The sequence below is a fragment of the Rutidosis leptorrhynchoides genome, unplaced genomic scaffold (genome assembly GCF_046630445.1).
Source record: "Rutidosis leptorrhynchoides isolate AG116_Rl617_1_P2 unplaced genomic scaffold, CSIRO_AGI_Rlap_v1 contig558, whole genome shotgun sequence".
NCBI classification, from domain to species: Eukaryota; Viridiplantae; Streptophyta; class Magnoliopsida; order Asterales; family Asteraceae; genus Rutidosis; species Rutidosis leptorrhynchoides.
Genome location: NW_027266782.1, coordinates 26,610 through 54,058, shown reverse-complemented (window position 1 = coordinate 54,058; position 27,449 = coordinate 26,610). Strand labels below are relative to the sequence as shown.

The 27,449-nt window shown below is 39.3% G+C and overlaps 3 protein-coding genes across 3 annotated transcripts; 2 read left to right on the top strand and 1 right to left on the bottom strand.

Annotated features, from left to right (window-relative positions):
• Window positions 1–13,199: 13,199 nt before the first annotated feature.
• LOC139884481 (uncharacterized) lies at window positions 13,200–16,348 on the bottom strand. The gene is made up of 2 exons (XM_071868505.1): window positions 13,672–16,348; window positions 13,200–13,582 (listed from the first exon to the last, which is right to left on the bottom strand). Exons 1-2 carry the CDS (start codon window positions 16,346–16,348, stop codon window positions 13,200–13,202), a joined length of 3,060 nt encoding a protein of 1,019 aa, XP_071724606.1.
• Window positions 16,349–20,833: 4,485 nt separating this feature from the next.
• LOC139884480 (trihelix transcription factor ENAP1-like) lies at window positions 20,834–22,566 on the top strand. Its single transcript, XM_071868503.1, has 3 exons — window positions 20,834–21,776; window positions 21,908–21,978; window positions 22,495–22,566. Exons 1-3 carry the CDS (start codon window positions 20,834–20,836, stop codon window positions 22,564–22,566), a joined length of 1,086 nt encoding a protein of 361 aa, XP_071724604.1.
• A 1,765-nt stretch (window positions 22,567–24,331) lies between these two features.
• Window positions 24,332–27,187, top strand: LOC139884479 (uncharacterized). Its single transcript, XM_071868502.1, has 8 exons — window positions 24,332–24,498; window positions 24,876–25,039; window positions 25,217–25,340; window positions 25,431–25,552; window positions 25,618–26,720; window positions 26,805–26,864; window positions 26,963–27,052; window positions 27,143–27,187. Exons 1-8 carry the CDS (start codon window positions 24,332–24,334, stop codon window positions 27,185–27,187), a joined length of 1,875 nt encoding a protein of 624 aa, XP_071724603.1.
• The last annotated feature ends 262 nt before the right edge of the window (window positions 27,188–27,449 follow it).

Sequence of the window (27,449 nt, the reverse complement as noted above, 5' to 3'; positions counted from 1 at the left end):
TAACTAAGGTAGTAGTCAAGTAGGGATAAATAATTATGTGGCTTGTTTTCCCAGCAAATGCATGTTAACAGAGAGGAAATTTCTCATGGAAAGATAAATTGGCAAGACTTAATGACAAGCCGACAACTCTGTATTGACTTTTGTCGTTTTCAAACAAGTCTACCTGGTACTATTACTACTAGTATATTGTATTTATTTAACTGAAAGTGATACTAGTTTAGAAAAAAGCTACATAACATGAATAAAAAAAGTTGACTTTCAAACAATACCAGCCTTTTCTTCTTCTTCTCTTTTTAGCAGCTTCCCTCCGTTGTCGTATGAGTGCCAAACGCTATGTAAGTTGGGACGAAGGTGCTCAAATTAGGAAAAAACTTCACTCGAGAAGCTTCTCGTCTGCCATTCAATATGAATATGACATCTGGCACTCATTAAAAAAATTTAAACCTAATCTTGTATAATTATTCCAATTCAGACCCTCTCCTAAGAATTGAAACTGTGTAATTACAACCCTGAATTACACACAATTACATAGTTTCGAGTAATTATACGGTTGTTCAAATGCGCCAAATTATGTAATTACCGCGTAATTACACGCAATTACACAGTTTTTCAATTACACGGTGGCTTTCCAAACACTCCCTCAATGAATTTATGACAACAACCGTCTTTGACCACAGAAGTTGGAGGATAATTTCATACAGCAATTTAAAATTGACCTCGACAAAGACATAAATGTTGAGTACGCTACAATTTTAGTGTTTGAATTGTGGAGGTGAAAGTAGAATACATATTTCGAATTCCGTGCTTAATTGTAATTAAAAAGAGAACATGAACTTGACATGAAATCTCCATTTTGCATAAAAAATTAAAAAAAAAAATTACGATGATCGTGTTTCATTAACTCCGTATACTAGGAACCCGATCATATAAATTGATCATTTTAATAATCTGTTTTTGTTTTTTCGATTTTGATATCCTGACTATATATGTATATATTACTTAAATTTAAAACATATATATTCTTTTGATTGGCGATGGCTTGATCTCTTCACGTGAAGTGACGTCAGACCCTTTTGCGTTTAAGCTCAAAAGGGGAATTATAAAGCATTAATGTGTATTATTATGATCGTTCATACCAGATGTTGATTGTAGTAAGAAAGCCAATATTAAAAGTATGTTCGCGTTCTTAGTATCCGATTTTGTGAGTTTCATAGCATTTTGCTATAAGTTCGTGTTCTTGGTTTTCGTTTTTGCCAAGTTCGTGTTCTTGGTTCTCGTTTTTTGTTTAGTAAAAATAATCACGACACAATCATGTTTTGATCAAAAAAATCGAGAGACCAGAACTCGATTTTGGTTTGTTTTGCCTTAATTAAATAATAATCAACCACATATTCTGTTCACCTTTAAATAAAAACAATATTTACGTAATTAAATCCATGAATGTTCGACTCATAGCAGGTTTTGGAGATTACAACTGTGATCTTAAAACGACAACGGATGATTTATGCATTTCAGAACTGGGATGACAGATGTTCTACAGAAAGCATGAGTTAATCAACGGGGATGTTGTTAAATTTCTGCGGTGCAGGGCGATAAAAAACCAATATTCTATTAAATAAGGTGGTAAGAGTTGGATGAAGGAGAACGCTAAAGCATTATACATGTAAGTTTGCATATCTTTTCTTAAGCATTAGTTTGTTCGTGTTTTGGGACATGTCTATTATTTCCCTTCAAAAAAAGATTCTATGTGTTTTATCGGACTGGTATAACTTTTATTTGTCCTTTTGGTTTTTGAAAATTTCGTGGACCTTGGAGGCCAGTGAACTATGGGTGCGCACGTTCCCGATTAGATATTTCGAATTCGAAGTCGTTTGGCGTAAATCTATGTATGAAGGTTGGGTTTTAATTTTTTACTCGTTTGGTTTTCGTTAACATATGTTATCCTATGGCTTACGACAATCATTCCTGTCTAGTTTCGGTGAATTTCGTTAAGATTTGGCAAATTTCTCACCTGTTGACAAAATTGACGGCGGTGGCGGGTAAGAAACCAAAAAATCCGATTGTCACTCAATGAAGACTTGATGAGAGGAAGATTTGGTTGTTATTATATTTTTGGTTGAAGTTATTTGCTATTAATAATTTTTTTTTAAAAAAAAAACGAAAAATGTAAAATAAAGGGAGAAGAGCTGATGCACGCATTTGTGCGCGTCCTGTTGTGGAACAAAAAATTTCCCACTCTCTTGTGAGAAATTACGAAAAATTTATCTAAAATTATACTCTATATGAGGGTAGAAAGGTAATATCTTAGATTTCGGTAATTAGATTGGATGGTCTAGATTATGTCAAAATGATCTGATGGTGTAGATTGTATCTTGTAGGCTATTTAAGTCAACAAAAAATGGATGGCTGAGAACGAAAGTGTATAAGAATGATTACAATCTAAAGGCTATGGTTGGGTAAGAAAAATCGGATGGCTCAAAATGGTCTCTATAAACAGTAGATGAACACTAACCTCAAGATTAAGTTTCTTCTCAAATAATAGTGCTAGTGCCCCAAGAGGGCCGATGTGAAAAGAAGGGCAAGGCACTGTTGTGTAACGGAGCCGTTAAACGTGAACAGCGTTTACTACGCCCGGGTTTGGGAAACCCGGGTCTCTTAATCCTGATTAATTAAGGCTAAACCCGGGAATGCCAAAACCGGGTCTGCCTAGTTCCGGGAATAACAAACCCGGGTACCGTGTGTCCGGTTTTCTCATTCACGGATCCGGGTTTGCCATTCCCGGGACTAGGAAGACCCGGTTTTGGCATTCCCGGCTCAATTTATTCCGTGAATCCCATTCCCGGGACACTTTTCCTATATAACCCACCCCGCAGCTCATACATTTTCACAATCTATCTCATCTTTTTCTCAAAATCTCTTAATATCAAAATTTAGTGTTTCCTTTTCGTATTAATTTTTATTTTTTTATTAAATATGTCTTCATATTTAAATTTATATTGGAAGAGTTCTATACAATATGTCGATGGCAAGATCGTTGTATGCAGCGTTCCCGACGCAACGTATAAGCTCGAAGATAGGTTTAGTTATGATGATTTTTCCAAGATAATGTGTGTCTTTGCCGGAATTGAAAGAGAGGCGGTGGAATTGAGGCTAATCTACGTATACGCCGTTGATAATGGTGATAAGCGTTGTATCGTCATTAATGATGATTCCACATTGTCATTGATGTATGAACATCAATCTTGGAGTCGGGACTTGTTCATAAGTCACCTCCCGATTCATAATTCGGGTGGAACATCCAGTCCCAATGCTGGGGGGGAGTCGAGTAGTAGGCCTCGCGGACGGCGGGGATACGGGCCCTCCGACGAGGATTACATTGTTCCTCGCGTCGCGGATTATCACGTCTTCAGCATTATGGATGGACCTGATGAGATAACAAACCGCCGAATGCCTGCTTGTCCAGATTTATACAATGGTGACCCTAGCACCATAAAGCTGGGAACACATTTTTCGAACAAGGAAGAACTTCAGGGTGCGATAGCCATTTGGTCAACTAGGCGTGGAGCAGAGCATCGCACTACGTTATCAGATAGGACGAGATGGGCGGCGGAATGTATAAATCGTCCGAACAGACGTACTAACGCACCGTTCAATGGTACTGTATGTAACTGGAGGATCCGTGCTTCTTATAAGGTAGAATATCGTACTTGGCAAATTACAGTGTGGTGCGACGGGCATAATTGCGACGGTACAAACAACGAACGGGATGACCGTAATATATCGCAGAATCATGTTGCCTACGTCATAACTTTGAAGATTCGCGAACGCCCAAATTACCCAATCAAATCCATCATCGATGATTGCGAAGCAGTATTCGGCTGTAGAATTGGCCGGAAAAAAGCTTGGGACGGCAAGCGGGTTGCTCTGAATCAGGTATACGGAGATTGGGAAACGAATTTTCGTCAACTACCCAGTTACATGCGTGTTTTAGAACAGTGCAATGACGGGACGAAAGTCCAGTGGAAGTTTAAGAAAGAAGACGGTGTCGTAAATAGCCGGAGGAAGATTTTCAGGTACGAACTATGTTCACTGTACGTGGTATATGTCTGGGAAATAGATTTTTATGCTTTATGTTAATTTTTTCAGATACGTATTTTGGCATTTCGGTGCCACCAAACGGACATTTGAGCACAGTCACCCTGTGATTACCGTCGACGCAACGCATCTTAAAGGGGCGTACAAGGGTAAGGCGATCGTCGCGCTGGTGAAGACTGCTAACCAAAGAGTCGTGCCAGTCGCATATGCCGTAATAGACGAAGAGTCGACCCACAGCTGGTACTGGTTCTTGAAATATTTAAAAAATATACGTTTTGCAAGAATCGTTTACTTGCATAATCTCCGATCGTCATTCTGGCATCCTCTCTGCTATCGTTAAGATGGATACAAAATTTCCGAACTGGGGAGTTCACAGGTAACGATGACATCCCAAACATTTCACATGCAATTTTTTATACGTATCAGTCCATCAATTTAAAACATTTCACATGCACAGGTACTGCATGGAGCACGTTCGTGCCAATATGATTGCAAGCGTCCCGAAGAAGAAAGGGTTATATGGGTTATGTTGGGCCGTTTCAACGGCTTTGGATCAGGAACAATATACGAAGGCTTGGACAGATTTAATACAAACGAGTCCTCAAGCAGCTTCATACCTTCAACGTATTCCCTTTGAGAAATGGACAATGTTCCATGACGGATTCTACCGATGGGGCATCACTACCTCAAACGACGCAGAGAGTTACAATAACGTTCTCAGAGGAGATCGATTCTTGCCAATAAGGGCGTTAGTTCAGGCGACTCACGCAAAAGCGATGGCCATTTTTACGGACGAGATTGCAAAAATCAATAGGTTTAGATATCCTCTTGCAGAGAAACCGTTCCGGACATTCCAAGATAACAAAATGAGGGCCAAGCGGTACGATGTATCCTTATATCCAAACTGTCCCGACCGTATGTTCCATGTGGTATCTCCGTCGTTGCGCATGGGAGTTCCGGGCAAAGAACACACTGTACAATTCGACACGGGTTCTTGCACATGTTTACAGTGGGACACTTACAGGATTCCTTGCTCTCACGCAATGGCCGTTGGTAAGGCACTTGGCGTTCGTCGTTTAGACCTAGTTCACAGTTGCCACACGTGGGACGGTTGGAAAAATCAATTCAGCGGTGTATTTCATCCTCTACCGAACGATTGGCCTGTACCGGGATTTTGCTTACTACCGGACGACACGCGGATGGTACATCACTCGGGTCGTGGTCGTAGAAGAAATAACAGACGAATTAGGGGTGCGAGAGACTACGCGATCAGTGGAGGCACAAGACCCCGCTCATGCAGCAACTGTAATGCACACGACCACGATAGGAGGACATGCCCTTTCAGTCATTCCGCCGCGGATAGATTGCCGGTGAACATGTTGCATGATCCGTACGGACTTCAAGGAAATGCCCCTCTCGGATATGAGGATTCCGATTACGATGAGGACTACGAAGAGGACGACGATGACGGATATACTGATGAGGATGACGGTGACGACGAGGATGACGACGACGGTGACGATGACGACTTTAGTGAATGAAATATTAATTTGGCGTAGCTATCTTTTTCCATGTATTTAATTCTAATTTGCAACTTGCTGTTATTCAATACTAATATGAAATAAAATGTTATTCAATTCTATTTCGCAACTTAATGTTAGAAATACTAATATAACATGAAATGTTAATTGTGTCATTACATACATAAAATGTTAGACGATCGAAATAATAATAAGGTCTTACTTAACACATAAATAAAAAAGTGACCAAATGAAGACAACTACGAAGGAATATAAAAGTAACCACTCACGGCGGCGGGTACACCCAACTATCCCTCCTGGTGGGCACACCCCGATTTGGGCGATCCCTGGGATCCAAATGTCCCCCCTCCGTCGCTGGGGCCGGATCTCGTGCGGACTGTGACCCATCGCCGTAGGCACTGGGGCCGATACCCAATCCCATCTGAACCTCGGAGGAAAACGACCGACGGGGCGTGTCATGTGTGGGCTGCTGCTGTACAGCAGATCCCCAAAGATCGTCCACCGTAAACTCGACGGGATGATGCTGACCGGATGTGGACTGAGTGCCCAACTGACTGTACGACGATGTCGCATCGCCCATGTCATCAGATGTGAGCCTGGGGTCGAGGAACCTCGCATTAATCTCGTCTGAAAACAAGACCTCGCTCCCTATCGGATTGGCCTCCTGGGCAGTATCCATCTGTGGATAATAGACGTCCGTCGCCTGATCGAATGGAGGAGGAGTGGGACGGGAGAGCCCAGATACAGCAGGACGAGACGGTCCCGGTGATGCCGGACGCGAGGGCCCGGCTCCCTAGCCGGATAACAAAATTATAATTGAATACATTAATAACATTTACAGCCATTTGAAGTAACATTTCATTTTATATTAGTATTTATAACATTAAGTTAGAAATTAGAATGTACCTCGGGAGACCTGACCCTGGGACGTCTACCGCTCCCCAACACTGCTCGCCCTACACGGCCCAGGAATGATGTCCGATGTCGCGGATTATAATTCTGACTCGGGTTCGTGTGCACGACTGCTTCGTCGCCGTCTTCGTCGCCTAATTCTTCTGGCTCATCTGCCCGATATGGCAATCCAGCGGCCTCCAGCGCGGAGCTAATCCTGGTCGATATCCGCCCGTAATTATCGACATGATGGGCATCTGTGCCGATAGGTCGATACATATCCTATAGTGAGGACGTATACCGAATGATCTGCCTTAACTCTACGCTCTGCAATTTCAAAACAATAAATTTACAACACGATTCGAGCTGATGCAGTAGAGGAAGAAGAACGTGATTTAAAAAATTTAAAGTATTAAGTACGTACCAGGGCGTGCAACGCATCGGTCTGGCCGTGGTAACCTGCAGGTGGAGGCTGATGACCAGGATCCTGTACGAACTTCACCGTCTTCGCCAAATACCATGGCATATAATCGACGTCCGTCGTCGGCTCATCTGTGGTGATACCCCAAACCAAACTACGGGCTCGAGCTTCCCACTGCTCTACGTAATCTGCATGGTGTCGCGCCCAATTCTTCGGGTGTCCTGACCGCATCTGTCTGTGCAATCTCTCTAAGTCGGCCGACTGAAGGGGCGCGGGAGGAATGAACTGGGTGCAACCAAACTGTCGCATAACCCTATCGGGGTAGTGAGCCTCGACGACGTAATAGAAGTGAAGGGCTGTCCTGGACCTCCAAATGTTCACACCCTGACGACATCCATCCGGTAGAGACGCCATGTGCTGAGAGTATGGCGTCCACTCGAACTGTATGGAAATGACCAAATTATTTGTTAGAAATATATTAAACTTATTTCATTAGTCTATAATTGTAAGGTACATGTGAATTATAAGACTACATACCTGGGACGGAGTCATCAAGGAGAGCTGATCCCTATATGCGAGGAGGACATGACTGGTAACCGTGGTCCTGGACAACGGTCTACTCCACCTGCGTTTGAACATGTTTAATGTCAAAATTGTTGTTATAAATAATCTACTAACTAAGTATACAACATATACAGATGCGAACTTACCGTGCGGCGAAGGGGGCGCCCTGTGGCTCCACATACCCTGGACCAAATCTCGGTCTAACCTTCCGTATCCTGGACCATGCCCACGACTGCACAAGCAGACCGCAAATGTTCGCGGAAGTCTCTCCTGAGCGAGATGCGTGGCACAAAGCGCGATATGTATAAGCCAGAACCGCGCTGCCCCAACTCAAAGAAGCGCAACGCTTCGGATCCTCCAGCAGCTGCAGCAGGAATAGATCAATCTTGTTCTGGCTCTTATCCGGGAAAAAGCAGCCAGCCAACAAGATCGCGACATGACATCGCGCCCTCTGTAGGGCCTCCTCCTCTGAAATCTGTACGCGTCTCCTGTGGCGGATCAGGTGGTCCTTAATGCTCGAAAGTCTAATCGTGGTCCTAGTATCCCTCTCCGGAACAAACCCCAAAAGCCTCTCAAGGTAGCCGGGCATGTCGCCGTCGCTGGGATACGACTCTCTGCCAGTAACAGCGTCACCATCGGTACGTAGACCCAGTAAAACCTCAACATCCTCCAGCGTGATGGTGGCCTCGCCGATGCATAGATGGAAACTGTGAGTTTCCGGCCTCCAACGCTCCGCAAGTGCGGTCAGGAGATGATGGTCATACTCCATATAACCGATCGTCGAAACTAAACCGAAACCCATCTCCTCTATATATCGGATCACCCGAGGTATGCGGTAGATCTCTTCCCTCATAGTCTTCCAAAAAAATGCATCCGCACGCCGTATAAATAGCGGCCTCTCGCACTGCTCGTCGGATGCATAGATATGCAGAGATCTATGCTGCGGCTGGTACCATAGTAGATCATCTTCCCTAGGTCCCTGGGGCATCCATGAAGATCTCTCAGCCATAATCTGCGAAAATTTAAAATTGACAATTAATTACGATTAATGAACAGATACGAAACAGAAAATTCCAACATATTCTTCAATTAATTTTTAATAATTATTTAAAATGGATATACATACTACGTATATATTACAACTAATTAAATTGATAATTAGGTATATTTTTAAACATCAAACTCTTAACATTTGAAATTAATTACGTACTGCAAAATTAAATGTTTAAATCGAACCGATAAACCGAACCGATAAACAAAACCGACAAACCGAACCGATAAACCGAACCCATAAATCGAACCAAAAAACCGAACCCAAAAGTATCGGATCGATTTTTCGGACCGATAAACCGAACCCACACAGATCGAACCGAAAATTCTACCCGATAAATCAAATCGAACCTGCTGTATAAACCAAACCACAAGACCATTACAATTACGACATATATACAATAACAAAAATCGCAACAATTACGTCACGAAACTGTAATCCGAACAAATTTAACCATCAAAATCAGCAACAACCAAACAACACACAAATCTAATCCTACAAATTTTTCTACATCACCCAATTTTGACAAAAATAATAACCAAATTAACAATATAAGTTAAATTTGGTCGAAATTTAAAAAAAAATTACCTCGATATAAGTATATCTCCGTGTAGTGATGAAATCGCCGGAATATATGAGAAACTCGCCGGATTGCGTGGTGAAATCGCCGGATTTTTGAGAGAGAAAGAACTTTGTTGCGACGGAGAAGAAGGAAGAAAGGGATCCCGATCTGGCATATAAAGACTACGCCCGGGAATGACAAACCCGGGTATAGTAGTCTACGTCCGGAAATGGCATACCCGGGTTAAGGGGTGCACGCATGTTCGCCACGTGTCACGCTCCCTTGTACCCGGGAATGGGAAACCCGGTTTTAGTTAATTACGTAATTAGCGTTTTGTCCCCGGGAATGGCAATCCCGGGAGACGTATATTTGTCTACCTCCGGCCATTTTTGCATTATTCCGTCCACGTTTTGAAAACGTATACTACCTTTATAATTTCCCGGTGAAAAGAAAATCAAAATAACAAAGGCATAAAATATGAATGGCCAAAAGAAGAGGAAAGTAATGGCACCATAATTGAATTTACTTATAAGGAGAGGCAGTGTGGTATAGGCCATGTGGTAGATTTTGTGTACCCTAAAAGAGAAGTTGGTCATGCTATGGTGGGGAAGGTTGATGGTAGCATATCCTCTCTCATATCTACTCTTTAAGTGTCGTACTTGCACCGAAAAAAATTTTTTGGTCATATTAAGTGCCGTTTTTATGAAATCGTTAAATATTCACATACGAAAATATGTAGTTTAATAAATCATGTAATTGATAATGACGTATAAATTATCATTTCAATAAATAAATTATTTTTTTATTATTTGTAATTTTTATTACGCAATGCTTGAGGTATACCGAGGATTAAATAAAACTATTTTAAATTTTGAATAAAATTAGCCATCCAACTGAAAAATTAAGACCCTATATTTTAGAGTGGATTATTATTTCATCACTTTGAATGTAAATGCAATTAATGATTGTGACGTATGCCTACATTACTTTTCATACCTATTTCATTCAATCTTATTAAAGATTAATTTAAACGAAACGATTTTTTTTAGGCAGCGACGGATCTAGCCCTTAAAGTTAGCCCATGAATCTTATCGTTTGAAATTTTTTTCCATTGCGTATTGTAGTATTATTCAGTTTTTTAAAATCTAATCCTAGTTGGTGTTCCTATAATTTTTTTTCCATATAATGTAGTACTCCCTCCATCCCATTTTGTTTGTCCAAAAACACAATTTCACACAAAACAAGATAGTGGATAAATGTATACTTTTTGACTAATTTACCCATAATCATTAATCTTGTAATTTATAAATCCTAAGTCACCACATATATAGGATAAGGGATAAAATGGTAAAATTTCATATTGATTTTGTAAATGGACAAACATATTGAAATTTTTGAAAATGTATTTTTGGACAAATAAAATAAGATGGAAAGAGTAGTATTCTTATTTTTTCAAAAAAATCTAACCCTAACTACTGCTCCCTTACACTACCTACAGATCCATCTATGCTTTCAAGGTGGTCAAATTATTCATAATGAAGGTAGAAAACAAAATAACGAGTATATTTTATTTATTTATTTATTTAATAAATAAATAATATACTTAGGAGTAATTTATTAAGATTATTAAAACACGCCAAAAGAATAAAATTTTGTCCAATATAAGTCCGCTAATTACGGAGTAAGCACACAACACAAAAAAAATACAGGAATTTTGTTAATGGTTAATTGGTTTGGCAAGATTAGGACTCGTGATTTTGACTGGTTATTGGGATTTTTTTAAGGTTATTAACTTGTCGTGAAGGATGGGGCGACGACAAATCTTGATTTAAAAAGTTATTTGTCGTGTGACCAGATATTAGTAGTTGGGATCTGTAATTTAGATTTTTCCTCACTAATCTGGATTTAGGATGTAATCGTTTTTTATCTGGAGCAAGCTTCATCTTATTTAAAAACTTAAAGGTATGCGGAATAAGATGGAACATGTTTCATTCACACAACGAATACATCCGAAATCTTTACTGTCCTTTTACATTTTGATATAGTTATGTTTATACATGGTTTTTTTTTTTTGAAGATCATGTTTATACAAGGTTATTAGATCCAAAACTGAAGTATCAGTGTTTATAAGCTTGTCGACATGAGCAGGTGGGGAGTCTTGATATCGATTGAGAAATATATGTTGACCAGCAAAATAGGATTCACGTTTTATTTCAAAACTTGTTAGTATCTATGAGCCTTGCCAAAAACCAAGTTAAAGATTAAATATTTTATTTGAAACCTTGTAAGAATGTATGGGCCTGCCAAAAACCAAGTTACCAGATTAACAATTTGAGCAATCATTGAATAATTAGAGTGCCTTAGCCGACAAGTTACCCAATGAGAAACCTGCCATAGTCAAGCTTGTGATAAAGGTTATTATTATTATATTTAGAATTTGAACACATTGGGTCTTAGCTCCGCATTGTTCACAAGTTGTTGATTTTGGCTCTTTAAAGGATTCAGACGTTATTTTTGTGTTTCTTGCACATAAATGGATGCATTTAAATCAAATATGATATCTATCGAATGTTTAGATGGTTGCATTCAACTAGCAAAATACGTGTTCATGATCATTTTGGAAGGTATTTTGAGCCTAAAGTGTAGTTATCTATATTCATGGATAATTGGAGTTCTACTTACTGCATATATATCATGTATATATGATGATTGAAACTTGTGCGTGTTGTTGCATTGGAGTTTTTTTATTAGAAATGAAAATTAATTCTCAATGTTGAATTTTTAAGCATTTATTGCATTGATTTACTATTTTCATCCTCAGTGTATTTAGTCCCTCACGTCTAATATCCTTTAAAAAATGCATACATACCCATTATGACCAATGAAATAATGACATGTGTTGGACAAATTTCCTAGGTCAGGTTAGCTCGTCACCCACACTCAGTTGGATTAAACTAATCCATGTTCCCAAACGAAGCCAATATAATCAAATCTGAAATCGAATTACTCCACAACCAATGAACCCAATTTATCTAACCCAAGTCTACCTGACCCGACCTTACATCGATGCGCTTACCGGCAAGGAGTTGAACTTCTGACCCAAGTTCGCCCAGTGTATTTTGTCTCCGATGATGTATTCTTCATCGACTCTGACACGTTCACTCGATTCATGTAGTCTAAGTTTTGTTTACAGTTGAACCCTAAAATTAGGGATTCGTTGTGTTGAGTAGCTTTCATGAAATCAAGATTAATTTGTACGCGTCTAATTAAGCTTAAATAAATAAAGTAGGATTTTTGGATTGCTTGTTGATCAAGTATTCAGGTGCACAACAAGTGTTCGATGAAAGGCCTCAATACATGAAGGTCGAACTCTGGTAATTAATTCTAGAAGTGAGAGACAGAGATATTGCTGGTTCGTTGGAGTCATATTGGTGCCGAGAAAACGGAAAATTGGGAAACGTCTTTAATGAAATACAGAGGAAAATTGGGCGGCAAGTCACGCATAGCATAGCTAACATAGATCCGATTTGATCATGCATCGAGCACCTCGACTCCGAAATCCACACAATTCCCTGTCAATGCCTACAGAAAAAGGAAAATTGGGAAACGTCTTTAATGAAATACAGAGGAGATTCTGTCAAGATTCAGAAGTGTCGGAAATTCAGGTGGAGTTGGTTGCCCGAACAAAGAATCAATGCTAATTGTCAATCTGAGTGGACACATAGCATAAGCATTGCTGTCATGGACTGTTCTAGACTCTATGGATTGTTATAGCAACGAATTAGAGAACAGAATTCGACTCTAGAAATACAAGGTAGCAATTCGGAATTCTATGGTACATGGACACCTCAGCAATTAGCACCACCACAATTTATTAGACGATACAATCTTGTACTGAAATATAATTACTATTTTACTTTTCTACCTGTAGAGAACACATTTATTCAGTATTATAGTAGCAAACTCTTATTAATGTTTGATTTACATTTCGCACATTAAGGACATGGACTTTGACAATGCCTGCAAATTGGAATACATATTAGTAGTAATATATTCCTAAATTCATTTCAACTTTCAGGCAACGTGAGTTTGTCTCTGATGAGATGGCAGTCTCGAAACAAGTTTGTTTCTAATGGAGCAAAGATCTGCTACGACGTCAATCATATTCATCCGTGCACTTGTTGATTCAGCAGAACAAACAATTCCAATTTTCAAAAGTGAAATCAATGACTCAAAAGCTTCAGTCTTTCTTGAGAAGCTGCTTATTTCTTGAACAATAACGGGATCTGTAATCTTGGCCACATTCTCCGGCAAAGCAGCCTCAACAAGTGCACGAAGGTTTAGACCTTCTCTGAACATATCGCTCGTGGGTCTCTTTCCGGTAAACATTTCTAGCAAGAGGATGCCATAGCTATACACATCACCGTATATTGACACTTCATTCCCTATACCATACTCTACACAAAAAGCATTACGATTTGTTAAAGCTAGTCACAATTAATTACAATGGGAGGAATGAAAGAATAGCATGTACACTGAAATATACCTGGTGGAGCATAACCGACCGTTCCTCTGAATCCAAAAGAGTTTGATGAGTTTGCAACAGAATTTTGGATGTCATCTGATAAAAGTTTTGCCAGCCCAAAATCGCCTAAGTGCCCTATCATGTCTTCATCAAGAAGGACATTGCTTGGCTTCAAATCACAATGAACGACCGCTGTTTCACAATTATGATGAAGATATTCAATAGCACAAGCAACATCAATGGCAATGCTAAGCCTTTTAAGAAGATTTAGACTCTTTGGTATTGAGCTTTCCTCGTTTGTCCGGACATTTGGTGGGTGCAACCAATCTTCTAAGCTACCATTGACCATAAAATCATAAACAAGGGCCTTGAAATCATTTCCACGATAATCCACACCTGAGCATGCCGTTATTACCTTCACAAGATTTCGATGTCTGATGTTTCTGAGAGCCTCACATTCCACGAGGAAACTTTTGGATGCTCCTTTTCGTAAAAGATTAAAAACCTTCACTGCAACGGTCGTTTCTTGATTTATAATTCCCTTATACACCGATCCAAAGCTTCCGACACCAACTAAATTTGTAGAGGAGAACCCTTCTGTTGCATCCATGAGGTTTTTGTATGACACCTTCAAAAGAGAATTCTCCAAATTCTTCGAAGCATATTGTTTTCTCTTCTTTCTCAGTAGAAAAAGAAGCGGAAAAAAGCTAAGCAATAGCAATCCAAAAATCCCTGCAGTTGTGTAGATTATCAACTTCTTTCTATGAGTTAGTCCACTTTTCTTCATTGTATTAGATTTGCATTTTGGCAGCCTGAACTCAAGTATTCCTCCACAAAGCTTACTATTTCCCTGGATTGAAGTCGAGCTTGCATTTGTAAAGACGCCTTTGATCGGCACTTCGCCCTCAAAATTATTATTCGATAAATTCAAATACTGCAAGTCAAATCTCGAAAGGAAGTCTGGGATCTCACCTGACAGGTTGTTACTTGAAAAATCTACAAACTGAAGGCCTCTCAATGAACTTAAAGATGATGGGATTTTACCGTCAAACGAGTTTTGTTGGATGAATAATTGTTCTAGGCTCATGAAGCTTCCTAGTGTGCTTGGTATCTCACCTGATAGCATATTTCTTGAGACATCAAGTTGATGTAGATGTAGATTTCCAACTAAACTTGGAATAGGCCCGGTCAATCCGTTGCCGAAGACGTTGATAAACACTGCTGAAGGGCTATCAATGAGACCGGACGGTATTATGCCACTGAGATTGTTTTCCGATACATCGAATTCGAACAGCTTCGTGTAATTACTCATGCTTGGAGGGATGCTTCCTTGAAGATTGTTTCTGAACAAGTAAAGGCCGGCTAGTTGACTTAAATTACCAAATGAAGGCGGAATGTTCCCCTGGACATTGGTATCATGTAAGTTCAATACGTAAAGCCTATTAAGGCTTCCAATAGTAGAAGGAATTTGACCAGAGAAAGGGTTTTTTGACAATACAAGCCTTTCTAATTGAGTTAAGTTTCCGATCCATGTTGGTATGTTTCCTGATATTCTATTCTTCTGAAGTAACCAGTCATTCAGACTTGACGCTTTGCTCATGCACTGGGGCAATGGGCCACCAAAGTTGTTTGTATCCATTTCCAACTCCTCTAAGTTGGTGCCATTGGCCAAAGAACAGAGGAAATTCAGGTCATCCTCTACCCCACCACTTCCAAGAAGATTTTCATATATCCGAAGGTTCTTTAGATTGCGCAACTTCTCCAAAGATGGAACTCCTCCTCTAAATTTGTTTGCAGCAACTTGAATTGTTATGAGGTTTGAGGCATTGGATAATGAGACGGGAATGTTTCCTGTAAAGTTGTTTTCTGCAACAGAAAACCATTGGAGATTTGGGAGTGTCATGCCTATATTTGAGGGAAGATTTCCTTGTATTCCACCATTAAATCCCACACCAAAAGTTTGCATAAGAGTGAGATTGAAGATTGATGGGTGAATGGTACCTGTCAACCCACAACTTTCTGCTCCAAAATAGTAGAGATTTTTAAGATGGCCAATACTACTAGGGATGGCTCCGAATAGAGTATTGTATCCAATAGAAATTGCAGAAAGAGAAGAGAGATTTCCCAAAGAATGAGGAATCATTCCGGTCAGATTGTTATAGGAAAGGTCTAGTATTTCTAGGTTTAGCAAGTGGTTGCCAATTGCCCAAGGAATTTCTCCTTCCAGATTGTTATTTGAAATAGAAACATAATTCAAAGCAGAGCAAGATGATATATTGGACGGAATCGAGCCTCCGATCGAGTTGTTGTACAATGAAAGTACTTTTAACCTGCGTAAATAACCAATCTCTGAAGGTATATGAGAATTGAAGGTGTTATTTTCTAGATAGATGTTCCTTAGGAAACTCATATTTCCTACATACAGAGAGATTGAACCTGTGAGCTTCTGTGATCCGAGGTCTAAATCTATGACTCTCTGGTGTCGACGACCGCATGTAACTCCGTGCCACTGGCAGAAATGAGTAGTTGTGTTCCATGACAGCATGATGCCAAGTGGATCATCAACGATCATCTTTTTGAATTCTAGTAAGGCTAATCTGTCTGTCTCGTTCCCATTACTTTTAAAACAAGTAACAGTGCTCAACAAACAGAACAACAACACAGAAAGAGTGTAAAATTGGCATCGGAAAGGAGTCATGGTTTGTTTTGTAAGGGCTGATGAAAGGAAAAATGAAGCCAACAAATTTATAGAATGAAATGGACTTAGTTGAGTGAATGAAGATGATTCATTGACTGACTAAGATAGTAAAGTAGGGATAAATAATTGTGGCTTGTTTTCCCAGCAAATGCATGTTAACAGAGAGGAAATTTCTCATGGAAAGACAAATTGGGAAGACTTAATGGCAAGCCGACAACTCTGTATTGACTTTTGTGGTTTTCAAACAAGTCTACTTGGTACTGTTACTACTAGTATATTGTATTTATTTAACTGAAAGTGATACTAGTTTAGAAAAAAGCTACATAACATGAATAAAAAAAGTTGACTTTCAAACAATACCAGCCTTTTCTTCTTCTCTTTTTAGCAGCCTCCCTTCGTTGTCGTATGAGTGCCAAAAGCTATGTAAGTTGGGACGAAGGTGCTCAAATTAGGAAAAAATTTCACTCCTACGACCATCTGACATCCAATACGAGTATGACATCTGGCATTCACTAAAAAAATTAAATCTAATCCTAAATAATTACTCCGATTCAGATCCTCCCCTAAAAATCGAAACCGTGTAATTATAATCCCGAATTATATGCAATTATATAGCTTCAATTAATTATACGGTTATTCAAAAGTGCCAAACTGTGTAATTACCGCGCAATTACACAGTCTTTTAATTACACGGTGGCTTTTCAAACACTTTCTCAATAAATTTATGACAACAAACGTCTTTGACCACAGAAGTTGGAGGATAATTTCATACAGCAATCTAAAATTGACCCCAACAAAGACATGAATGTTCAACTCATAGCAGGTTTTGAAGATTACAACTGTGATCTTAAAACAACAACGGATGATTTATGCATTTCAGAACTGGGATGACAAATGTTCTACAGAAAGCATGAGTTAATCAACGGATGATTCTCTTCCATTTGGCGTAGATCTACGTATGAAGATTGGGGTTTTAATTTTTTATTCGTTTGATTTTCGTTAACAAATGTTATCCTATGACTTACGACAACCATTTCTGTCTAGATATGATGAATTTCGTTAAGATTTGGCAAATTTCTCACCAGTTGGCAAAAATGGCGGCAGTGGCGGATAAGAAATCCAGAAATCTGATTCTCACTCAATGAAAATTTGATGAGAGGAAGATTTGGTTGTTATTATATTTTTGGTTGAAGTTATTTGCTATATAATTTTTTTCTTTATTTTAAAATGTAAAATAAAGGGAGAAGAGCTGATGCACGTATTTGTGCGTATGGACCAAAAACCAAGTTAAAGATTAACTATTTTATTTCAACAAACCTTGTTAGAATGTATGGGCCTGCCAAAAACCAAGTTACCAGATTAACAATTTGAGCAATCATTGAATAATTAGAGTGCCTTAGCCGACAAGTTACCCAATGAGAAACCTGCCATAGTCAAGCTTATGATAAAGGTTCCTATTGAAAGAATGAGGTACTAACCCAAATCTTAACTCATGTAGAAGGAAGCTAGACAACATCCTAACTTGCAAATGTTTAGGTGTGCAAAAGATAAGTTAAGACATGAATTTGTAAACTGAATACTACGTTTGGGTGTGTCCGATGTATTTATCCCTTATTCCTTCCCAATGAAAGTTACTACGTAATTAAGTAGTTCTTGTAAGCTTAGTTTTTTAGGTCTCCCCGCGTTCCGACTGTCAACGCACGAAGTGATAGAAAACTGGCCATAGAATTTTCTCTATTCGCAGAGGCTGGAGATTGAACTCCCGACCTACTGGTTAAGAGACGATACGCTAAAACACCACGCCAACCCTAGTGGTTTAGTAATTGTTGTAAGTTTAAGTGTTTGGATCGTATACCATACGATGCGAGTCCTTGTATTGTTAAACATGACGTTGTCTAGTAGGGCTGGGCAAACGAGCTGTCCGGCTCAGCCCGGCCCGAGCCCGGCCGGGCTTTGCCAGAAAACAATCCGAGCCGGGCCTCAAAATTTTCCGATCCTCAAAATCGAGGCCCGGGCCCGGCCCGCTTCCGATCCCGGACAGCCCGTTTTAAATTAAAAAAAAAAATTCAGAGTTTACAAAATTACAATGTTTCGAAAGTGCAAAATAAACTATAAATGAAACAACAAGATCAAGGTAGGTCCTAAAACAAGTAATGCAAAACAAACTATAAATGAAACAACAAGATCAAGGTAGGTCCTAAAACAAGTACACATGCAAATATACTGAAATGAATCTTCAGTCTTCCTCTTCTCCCTCGTTTTCAGCAATGTTGAAGTATCGGAGTTCATAGACATTGCGGTCTTTGTCAGATGATATCACCCTAAGCCAATCCCTCACATTGTGCTTCTTCAAGTACTTGAGGTACCTATACAGATTAACAAGAATCAGAACTCATATTATGGCCGATCATAATTACAAAAACAGAACTACATTACTCTTAGCCCTCAAGAAAATGCTACCCTATAATATATAATACATTATAACAGCATCATACAATAAGTGAAAAATGCTATCAAACCCAGTTCCACATATAACAGCAAACTCAATTCAATTCAAGCAATCAAGGACACAATGCATAAACAGTTGAAACACTCATATCTAATTGTATCTTCTAAGCTCTATTACACTTGTGCGGGTAATACAGGCAGCATAAACACGTTAATATAGTTGATGCTGCAAAGCGTATCCCAACAATTACTATAGCACTGCAAAAAAATTGGCTCCCGAGCAATCAAGTTAAGACAACGGCGCTTCAGTACCAGTGCGAAAGTGTTAACAAGCATCATCACAACACATAAGCAAAGCAAACACATAACTTTGGAACCTGAAGATCCATCAAGGCCATGTATTTCTGTTGTGGAACTGGGTATTGACGAATACGGGTAATGAATGAAACCGACAAATAAATCATCCAATTAAATCTAAACAAAAGCAAAGCCTAAAACTCAATCGAACATATAAATCATGAAGAATCGGTAGACGCCAGTATATTACCTTGGTCCTCATTGTCGAGCGACTCGGGTTAGCTCCCTAGCACACCTGACTTCTTCGTTCCCACCGGCGGCGACTGTTAAACTGTCAGTCCAGTGATCGAGCTAAACACAATCTTTAAATCTTTCATCTTGAATTTGTTGCTCGCAAGTCGCAATAGGCGGGAGGGAGAGAGTCGTGCGGCCGTCGGAAGAGTCATCGAGGATCGACAGCAGCCAACGGAGGTCGCCGACGGAGGACTCGAGGAGGCACTGAGGTGAGGTCTGAGGCAGAGATAAGAGACGAGACTAGCACTAGGGTTTCACCGTTTGTCTCTAATATCTGCTGATAGCTGGGCCTCAAGGAGTCAAGGCCTGGTCTTTTTTTTTTATGAAAAGCCCACGGGCTGTCCGGGATCGGCTCGGCCCGAGCCCGCAAAAAGCCCGGGTCCGCCGATCCCGATCCAAAAAAACCCGTCTTCTAAAAAATCTTTTTTTCAAGCCAGAACCCGCTTATTTTTCGGGCCGATCCGAACCGATCAAGGGCTTTAAGCCCTAATTCCCAACCCTATTGTCTAGTACTTAAGCTTTTCAAGATATCATCGTGTACAAAATTAGCTAACTTGTGTTAATAAGCAACGACTTTGATGGCTTAACGTGCAACCTTACTAGAGATGGTCCCGGGTTGGGTCCGGGTAAAAAAAAATTTAACCCGATCTAGACCCGATTCTTTTAATGACCCCACAAGTTGATCAACGGGTCCACATGTCATGGAAATCACACGCGTCAATTTTTAATTTATCCACGTGTCAGTTTGTGTGACACGTGCACTTAAAATTTATCTGCATCATTAAATTTTAACATATATTATGCTCTCATTCATCCACGTCATCAAAAGTGTCACGTATGATCAACCTGCCGGGTCATGCGTCGAAAATTTTGACGGATTCCGGGTCGAGTATTGACGACGGTTCAGGGTCAACCCTAACCCTTTGACCATGTCTAAACCTTACAAATATCTAAATCAAAAAGTTCAATGACACTAGTGAATTAAGTAGGAGTAAATTGTAAACAAGTTACGAAAATGGGGTCATTTTATAATTTTACGCAGCTGATGTGGACATAGCGAAAATAAAATTGTTGGGTGGTATCTGAAACTGAACCGCGCAATGATTCAAAGGTCAGTCAGTGGGTAATCTTAATCGCAAGAGCAGTCTTTTGTTGTCGTTTTACATCAAGCCGAGCCGAGTCCGATGAATCACCAACCAATCAAATCCATCCACGTTAGCGTTTGTCCTCCACGCGCTCTCCCACATGCCGGCGATTCCTTTTTTAATCTTCTTTTCCCTACTCTTTCGGCTCATGCACCCCCCGGCGCGTCATCGTCGCTTACCGACTCCCTTTTATACTCCCCCACACGCATCTCTCTCTCTCCGTCCATCCTTATCTCTCTCTCTCATAATCCTAATTCGACGAACCCTAATTTCATTAATTAATCCCTGAATTTGACGATCGATGGGTGATTTGACAGATTCCGGTAGTCCGCCGCCGCCTTCGTCGTCAACCGCCATCGTTGCTGTATCTTCTCCCGTCACCGCTATAACGGTCACGCCTCAATCTCGGTCGTTGCCTGTTCGTGAGGACTGTTGGAGCGAGGAGGCGACATCGACTCTTGTCGATTCATGGGGCCGCCGTTACATGGAGCTGAATCGGGGCAATCTCCGTCAGAAGGACTGGCAAGAGGTAGCTGACGCCGTCAACGCTCTCCATGGCCACACGAAGAAGACGCACCGGACGGATGTGCAGTGTAAGAATCGGGTCGACACCATCAAGAAGAAATATAAGACGGAGAAAGCTAGGCTCGTTTCTTCTAACGGAAGTTTGACGTCATCCTGGCCGTTTTATGATCGGATGGATGTTTTGATCGGATCCAACGTGAAGCCTTCTCCTAAGGTTTCTTTGAATCAAAAATTGCCGTCGTCGCCTCCGGTGGCCGTAGCTCTCCCTCTGCCGTACAGGAAATCCATGACTAATCATATTCCGACAGCGTCTGTTGTCACTCCCTTGCCTCAGAAACGAACGGCTTCTCAAGTGATTCCGGAAGATGAGGGATTTAGCTTCAGGAGGAAGCAAATTGATAGAAATAACTACTCAATGGCAGCTGCGGCCGCGGCCGCCGCAGCGGCAGACAGTGAGGAGGAGGAGGCTGAGGAGGAGGAGGAGGAGGAATTGGAAGGAGAAAGTCAAGGGAAGGGAGTCAGGAAACTTGCAAATGCCATACAGAGGTTCGGGCAAGTTTATGAGAGGGTTGAAGGCGAGAAATTGAGGCAAATGGTGGAGTTAGAGAAGCAAAGGATGCAGTTTGCAAAAGATTTGGAGCTTCAGAGGATGAGGATGCTTATGGACACTCAAGTTCAGCTAGAACGGATCAAGCGTGGCAAGAGTTCTACCTCTAATGGTGAGACTGAGAACTATTTTTTGCACAATTTACTCTGACTAGACACGTCTAGTTAGTTTTAATGTCTTACCGAGTTTTGTGAAGCAGTTTTGTATAGTTGGAAGAGTTGTGTTATTCATTTTCATTGATAGTGATTAGTGATTCTACATTGCATCTGCACGGTGCTTGGCTCTTAGTTGATTGGAGTACAAATGTATTTAAGGTTTTACTTATCCATTATGTGCTCTTTACATGTTTACTTGTCAACAGCTTTCAAATAATAAACTCTGAAGATATCAATTTTGCTTTTGCATGAACATCAGTTCTCGGAATGTAGTTCTGTTATTATCCATCATCTGCTCTTTTAACCTTCATACTGTCATCTACTTTCATTTGTTGGTTTATTTTTTACATGTGTCTGGTATACCAAGGTTTATGATGCTCATCCCTCTCGTTCTGTCTTAGACCAGCATGTCAATTTTGTACACAAGTTCTACTCCCATACAGTGTTGAGCTAGTTCTGCTCAATAGATGATTGTAATGCTAATGGTTCCAAATTGATGTCACTGATTAAAGAAACGAAACTGAGTTGAAGATATGATTGTTTTCATGTTTTTTATCATCGCTGACATTTCATCGATCTCTATGATGCATTTATATTTCTCTGCTGAACAAAACTAAATCTTTCATCAAGTTTATGTGCAATATAATGAATGGTTTATTGTTCTTTCTACTACAGATATTTATGGCTAGGCATCTGAGCAGGATCGTTGACCCTATCTCTGAAAGGAAGTTGATTGAAGAATATTGACACACTATGTCTCTGTAGCAAGTGTAATTGCAACTGAGTCCATGTTTTTACCATCAGTGACAGATAAGATGTCTTTGTGATGTATAAGTTACTCTCTCATCTTACGTTCTTCTTCCGTCGAGTTCTCTTTTGAACTTATATAATTTATCCGGTGTAGTGTAGATGCACTTGCCGTGAGTTGATCTATATGTTAGATGTTAGTGAGATACTCGTAGTTTGATCTGTTTATTTGGAAAGGATACTCTGTAACTTTAAATTATTGTTATAATGTACAAGACTAGGACATGTTGAGAACAGGTTATTTGGCGCTGTAATGATTTCGAATTGCAATGTTGTGATTACTGATTACTAGAATTTGATCTCGGAGAACAGGTACAGCTAGTTTGAATAACAAACAATTTGATATGATACCTCCAACTTCAGATGGAATGTGGAATAAATTTTCCTTTTTCAACAAGGCATTTCTTAGAGGTTAACGGAAATCTGGAGAGGGAGCATTTACCATACATCAGTACATCACACCTAAACTCGATTCGACTGATGAAAGACTTTCTTATGAGATATGCATAAGCCTACAACCCGGGAACACTACTCGGTAGTGTAGTTTAGAATCTAGAGGCGACCGCTGAACTTGAACAAGCCTACAACCCGGGAACACTTGAACAAACCTACAACTCGTTAAGCACTTAAATAAGCAACTCAAGAGCTTTTTAACAAGCTTACTAATCGGTAGTTTCCTAGACAAGCATACCTGAGTTCCTCCAATCCCGAGTGTAAAACCCGTCTTATCAGTTGTTTGCTGGACATTAAATCGTTCATTACCAAACATTCTCTTGAATGTGCACCGATCGATTTAGATCCAAAGCAAAACCCTTTTTTTTGGTAGATTATGAACAAACAGCTAAAAAAACCCATTCAGATCATTTTTTAATGTCCAAAAAAAGGTTAATTTTTTAGTGAACGTGTTAAAGACGTTTTATGATGAGCTAGCCAAGTATGGTGAGACTCTTCTTCCTACAAAGAAATTACATCCTTTTTGTTTCATATCACTATCATTCATTCACTACTGGATGAATCTAACACCAAATTTTGTACCACCATTAATGGCCATTCCGTATTTCTTTTCCTTTCATTTAATGTTTGGTTGGTTCCATATTTTACCTTCCAAATTGCAAAAATATCGTGCAATATTTACACTTCACAGGTTGTCGTGCATACTGTGTAACGCATTATCGTTTACACATAACACATGCGTACATGATACGTGTTATTTTGGGCTCCATAAATGATAAGATATCTATTTCGTCATTTCCTTCTTATGGGTCCCGAAAATTCCACGTGTCAACAAATGATTCTCATGTATAAGTGATGACGTGTTAGACATAATTTCCCATTTTCTACCTTTTATTTTTTTTGTGGAATTATAAAAAATAGGAATAAATCTAGAAATTTTCATCTAAATACTTTTTCTTAGTTACCAAATTTTGTTTGTTAAAGGAAAACAAAGCTGTCAAATGAGGAAGAAGGAGAATGGGTGGCAATGTATGTTACACTTGCACTCATTTTGTTTTGTTATACTGACTCTGACAAAAACACAAAAAACCTACTCCAATCTCTCCACCTGCTCCTTTATTCCTCATTAATTATTACATTCATTTAATTTATTGCTTATTTTTCTTTCATCTGCATTTACAAATTTTTACATCACCAGTCTGATCACTTCACTAAGCTATAGCATTCACTCTCTTATTTTAGACTGAAAAAAATGCCTCTTGTGAGATTTCAGACGAGAAATGAATATTGTTTAGGCCAATCAGACATGTACAAATTAGGTGAAACAGTCAACAATGGAGAATGTTCAAAACAACTTCTTGATGGAGTTTCTGCTGTTGGTCTCGTTGGAATCTTGAGACAATTGGGTGATCTTGCAGAGTATGTTTTTTTATAAATTCTGTAGATTATTTCTGAATTTTGTTTCATTTATTCTGGTTTTGTACTTTCGAGCTAATGGCTCGTTTGACACACCTGATAAAATCGACCTGATAGTCACTAGGATAAGGATACTAACTAGGATAAAATTGTTTCATTTTCCGTTTGGATTTGACCAGATAAGAGAATCTCATAGACTTATTTTATCCGGTGTAGCGTTTGATTCATTGGATTAGAGAGCCGGATAATGATTGTTAGTTTTAAGACAATTGGGTATCTTAGTTACTAAAGTGAAATTCTTTCAATTACTGTTGTCCTAAAAAGATTTTTTTTTTCTTCCTCTAAACTTATAATTTGATTGACATATACTTATATTGTAGGTTTGGAGCAGAGATTTTTCATGGCATACAGGAGCAAGTAACGAGTACGTCTTCTAGAAGTCAAAGATTGATGGTTCGGCTGCACAAGATTGAAGCTCAAGTTACTCCAATGGAGACTACCGTGTTGGCCCAAAAGAGCCACATAGAATTTGCTTACACAGATGGTATATACAGCCTGTTTCTATCTTCCGTTCTTCTTCTTTTCGTTTTAGATATATGTCTATGCAACAGGAAAACAGTAACAATGCTTAACATTTAGGAAATTTTGGTTCTCTATGTAGATTATATGACTTCAAACTTTTGAGAAATTGAAATCTTAAAAGAAAGCAGTTTCCTTGCAGGTTCTAAATGGCATCGACTTATTACAAATGAACAGAATCAGTTTATCTACAATGACATGCCGAAATTCATCTTGGATTCCTACGAAGAATGTCGCGATCCTCCTCGTCTGCATTTGCTTGACAAGTATAATCATCCTCGCCTTCCTTATTGAATATGTTGAATTATCATGACGTGTTCATTTTGAATGAATAATGTATATGCATGGCAAACCAGATTTGATACAGGTGGACCTGGTTCTTGTTTAAGAAGATATTCAGATCCAACTTTCTTTCGAAGGAAACCAAGTGTCGTAGCTGAAACAGATGCTGAAAAAGATAACATGGTACGTCTTTTGAATTCTCTATCACGGAACTTTGACTATGAAGGTACACTTTTATGTAACTTGAGATTTTAATTGGACAGAAGAAGAGCTCATCACAAAAGAATGGAGAAATATCTAAGGATGCATCAATATCTAATCAGGAGTTTGCTTCTTCAAATGTTAATGGGAGTGATTCACCTTCCCAAATGGTCTCGGTTGTAGGGGATAACTTTTCACAGAGTTCTTTGCATGAGGAACAAGCAGATTGTGCTCCATCTGATGGAAGTTACCAGCTCGAAGAAATTGAAAGTGAGCCAGAAGATTACGAAGACGCTCTGATCAGTATAGAATCAGATTCAGAAACAGATTTCCCTGATAAAGGAATGTCTGGCATAACAGTAGATGGAAAGAAACAGTCTGAGACACATAATAGTTCAGATAATGAAGCTCAAACTGTGAAATCTGATGAAAAAGAGGACGAAATTCAGCAATCTCGTGAGCATTCATCGGAATTTTCTGATTTTCAAGTGTCAAAGCCTAGAAGTCAGGATTTTGCGATGAACGGTGTGGACCAGACTCATGATGAATCAAATACAATCGATTTAGTTGCATCTACGATAGAAAATGATGAAAATTCGTCTAGAGGAGTTGGAAAGGTGACAAATCTCCAAGATGGCAGTAGATCAAAACAAGCAAACACTTACTTGAAAGAGATTTTTGGATCAGAATTACATTCACCGTCACCGAGTTCCTCACCACCTCTTGAACTCATGAAAATATCTTTCAACCCTATTTCAACTTCTAGACTGAAACTAGGATTCCCTGAAGAAGGAAGTATGGATTCTCGTGAAACTAGAAGTAGAAATACATTTCCTTCATTCCAGTTAATTCCAGAGACTTCTACACTTATGAATGACATGACCAATCATTCAGACTCTGACGACGAAACTACTTTCTCGCCTAACTACACTTCGGATGATGATTCTGTTAGCCATCATGATCAGCATTGGGAATCTGCTGAAGCTTCTGTAAGCAATTCTTTATCTAAAATGTCATCTGAATCTTTTTCCACCTCACCTGCATCTGCGAACAAGGAATTGGAATTTATCGACAGAGAGAGTGGTGATGAGTCTCCTTTATGCAGTCCATCTATTCCTGACAATCCTAATGAGGAAATTGTTAACATTAAGCCACACGAGAAGGTATATCTTAATTAATTACATTCATTCATGCAGATGTCAAAACAGCTAAAGTGCTTAAATCTTTGAATGAATTCTAATGATCAGGCTGCAAATAGCAAGGGAGTTGATGAAAAGGAAGACTTTTTGCACGAAATTAGAACAAAAGTGAGTGTTTGTTTCATGTCCTCACTTTTCTTATTCCATAAGAAAAGCTAATTGATCTCATTTCAGCTGATTCGCATTTTTCTTTATTGTGTACTCAGTCATTCAACCTGAGACCAACTGCTACATCAACTTCTTCCACAAATGTTAAAATCAAAGCCATTTTGAAGAAAGCAAATTCAATCCGACAGGTCCTTTCTCTTTGTTCTTCTTTCTTTGTTTAGTGTCTTTTCTGTTCTCCTAGACCATAAATATATTTACAATGTTGGTAAATTTTGCAGGCGGTTGCCAGTGATGACAGTGAAGACGATGATAACTGGAAGTGACACAAAGCACAAGCTCAAGTATTTCATGTCTCAAGTTCACATTTGGAAGTGAACTTATGACTAATCCACTTGTTCCTTCTTCTGTGATTAAGTTGTAGGGTATATATTGACTACTTAATAAGCCATTTGTATTGAGTTTATGTAAATTATCTGCTGTACGTATTTAACTTTTAACCAGTAATAATAACAAGGTTTTTGTTAAATTGTAATGATGGGGTAAGTTTTGAATAGTATAAGATTGTCCCACTATTGTTTTTTAACT

Coding starts and splice junctions, on each gene's coding strand:
- LOC139884481 (XM_071868505.1), bottom strand. CDS start 16,348: ATGACTCCTTTCCGATGCCAATTTTACACTCTTTCTGTGTTGTTGTTC. Junction 13,583..13,671: donor GGTCGGTTATGCTCCACCAG/GTATATTTCAGT, acceptor CTTTTTGTGTAG/AGTATGGTATAGGGAATGAA.
- LOC139884480 (XM_071868503.1), top strand. CDS start 20,834: ATGGGTGATTTGACAGATTCCGGTAGTCCGCCGCCGCCTTCGTCGTCA. Junction 21,777..21,907: donor CAAGAGTTCTACCTCTAATG/GTGAGACTGAGA, acceptor TTTCATTGATAG/TGATTAGTGATTCTACATTG. Junction 21,979..22,494: donor GGAGTACAAATGTATTTAAG/GTTTTACTTATC, acceptor TTTCTACTACAG/ATATTTATGGCTAGGCATCT.
- LOC139884479 (XM_071868502.1), top strand. CDS start 24,332: ATGCCTCTTGTGAGATTTCAGACGAGAAATGAATATTGTTTAGGCCAA. Junction 25,040..25,216: donor AGAATTTGCTTACACAGATG/GTATATACAGCC, acceptor GTTTCCTTGCAG/GTTCTAAATGGCATCGACTT. Junction 25,341..25,430: donor CGTCTGCATTTGCTTGACAA/GTATAATCATCC, acceptor ATGGCAAACCAG/ATTTGATACAGGTGGACCTG.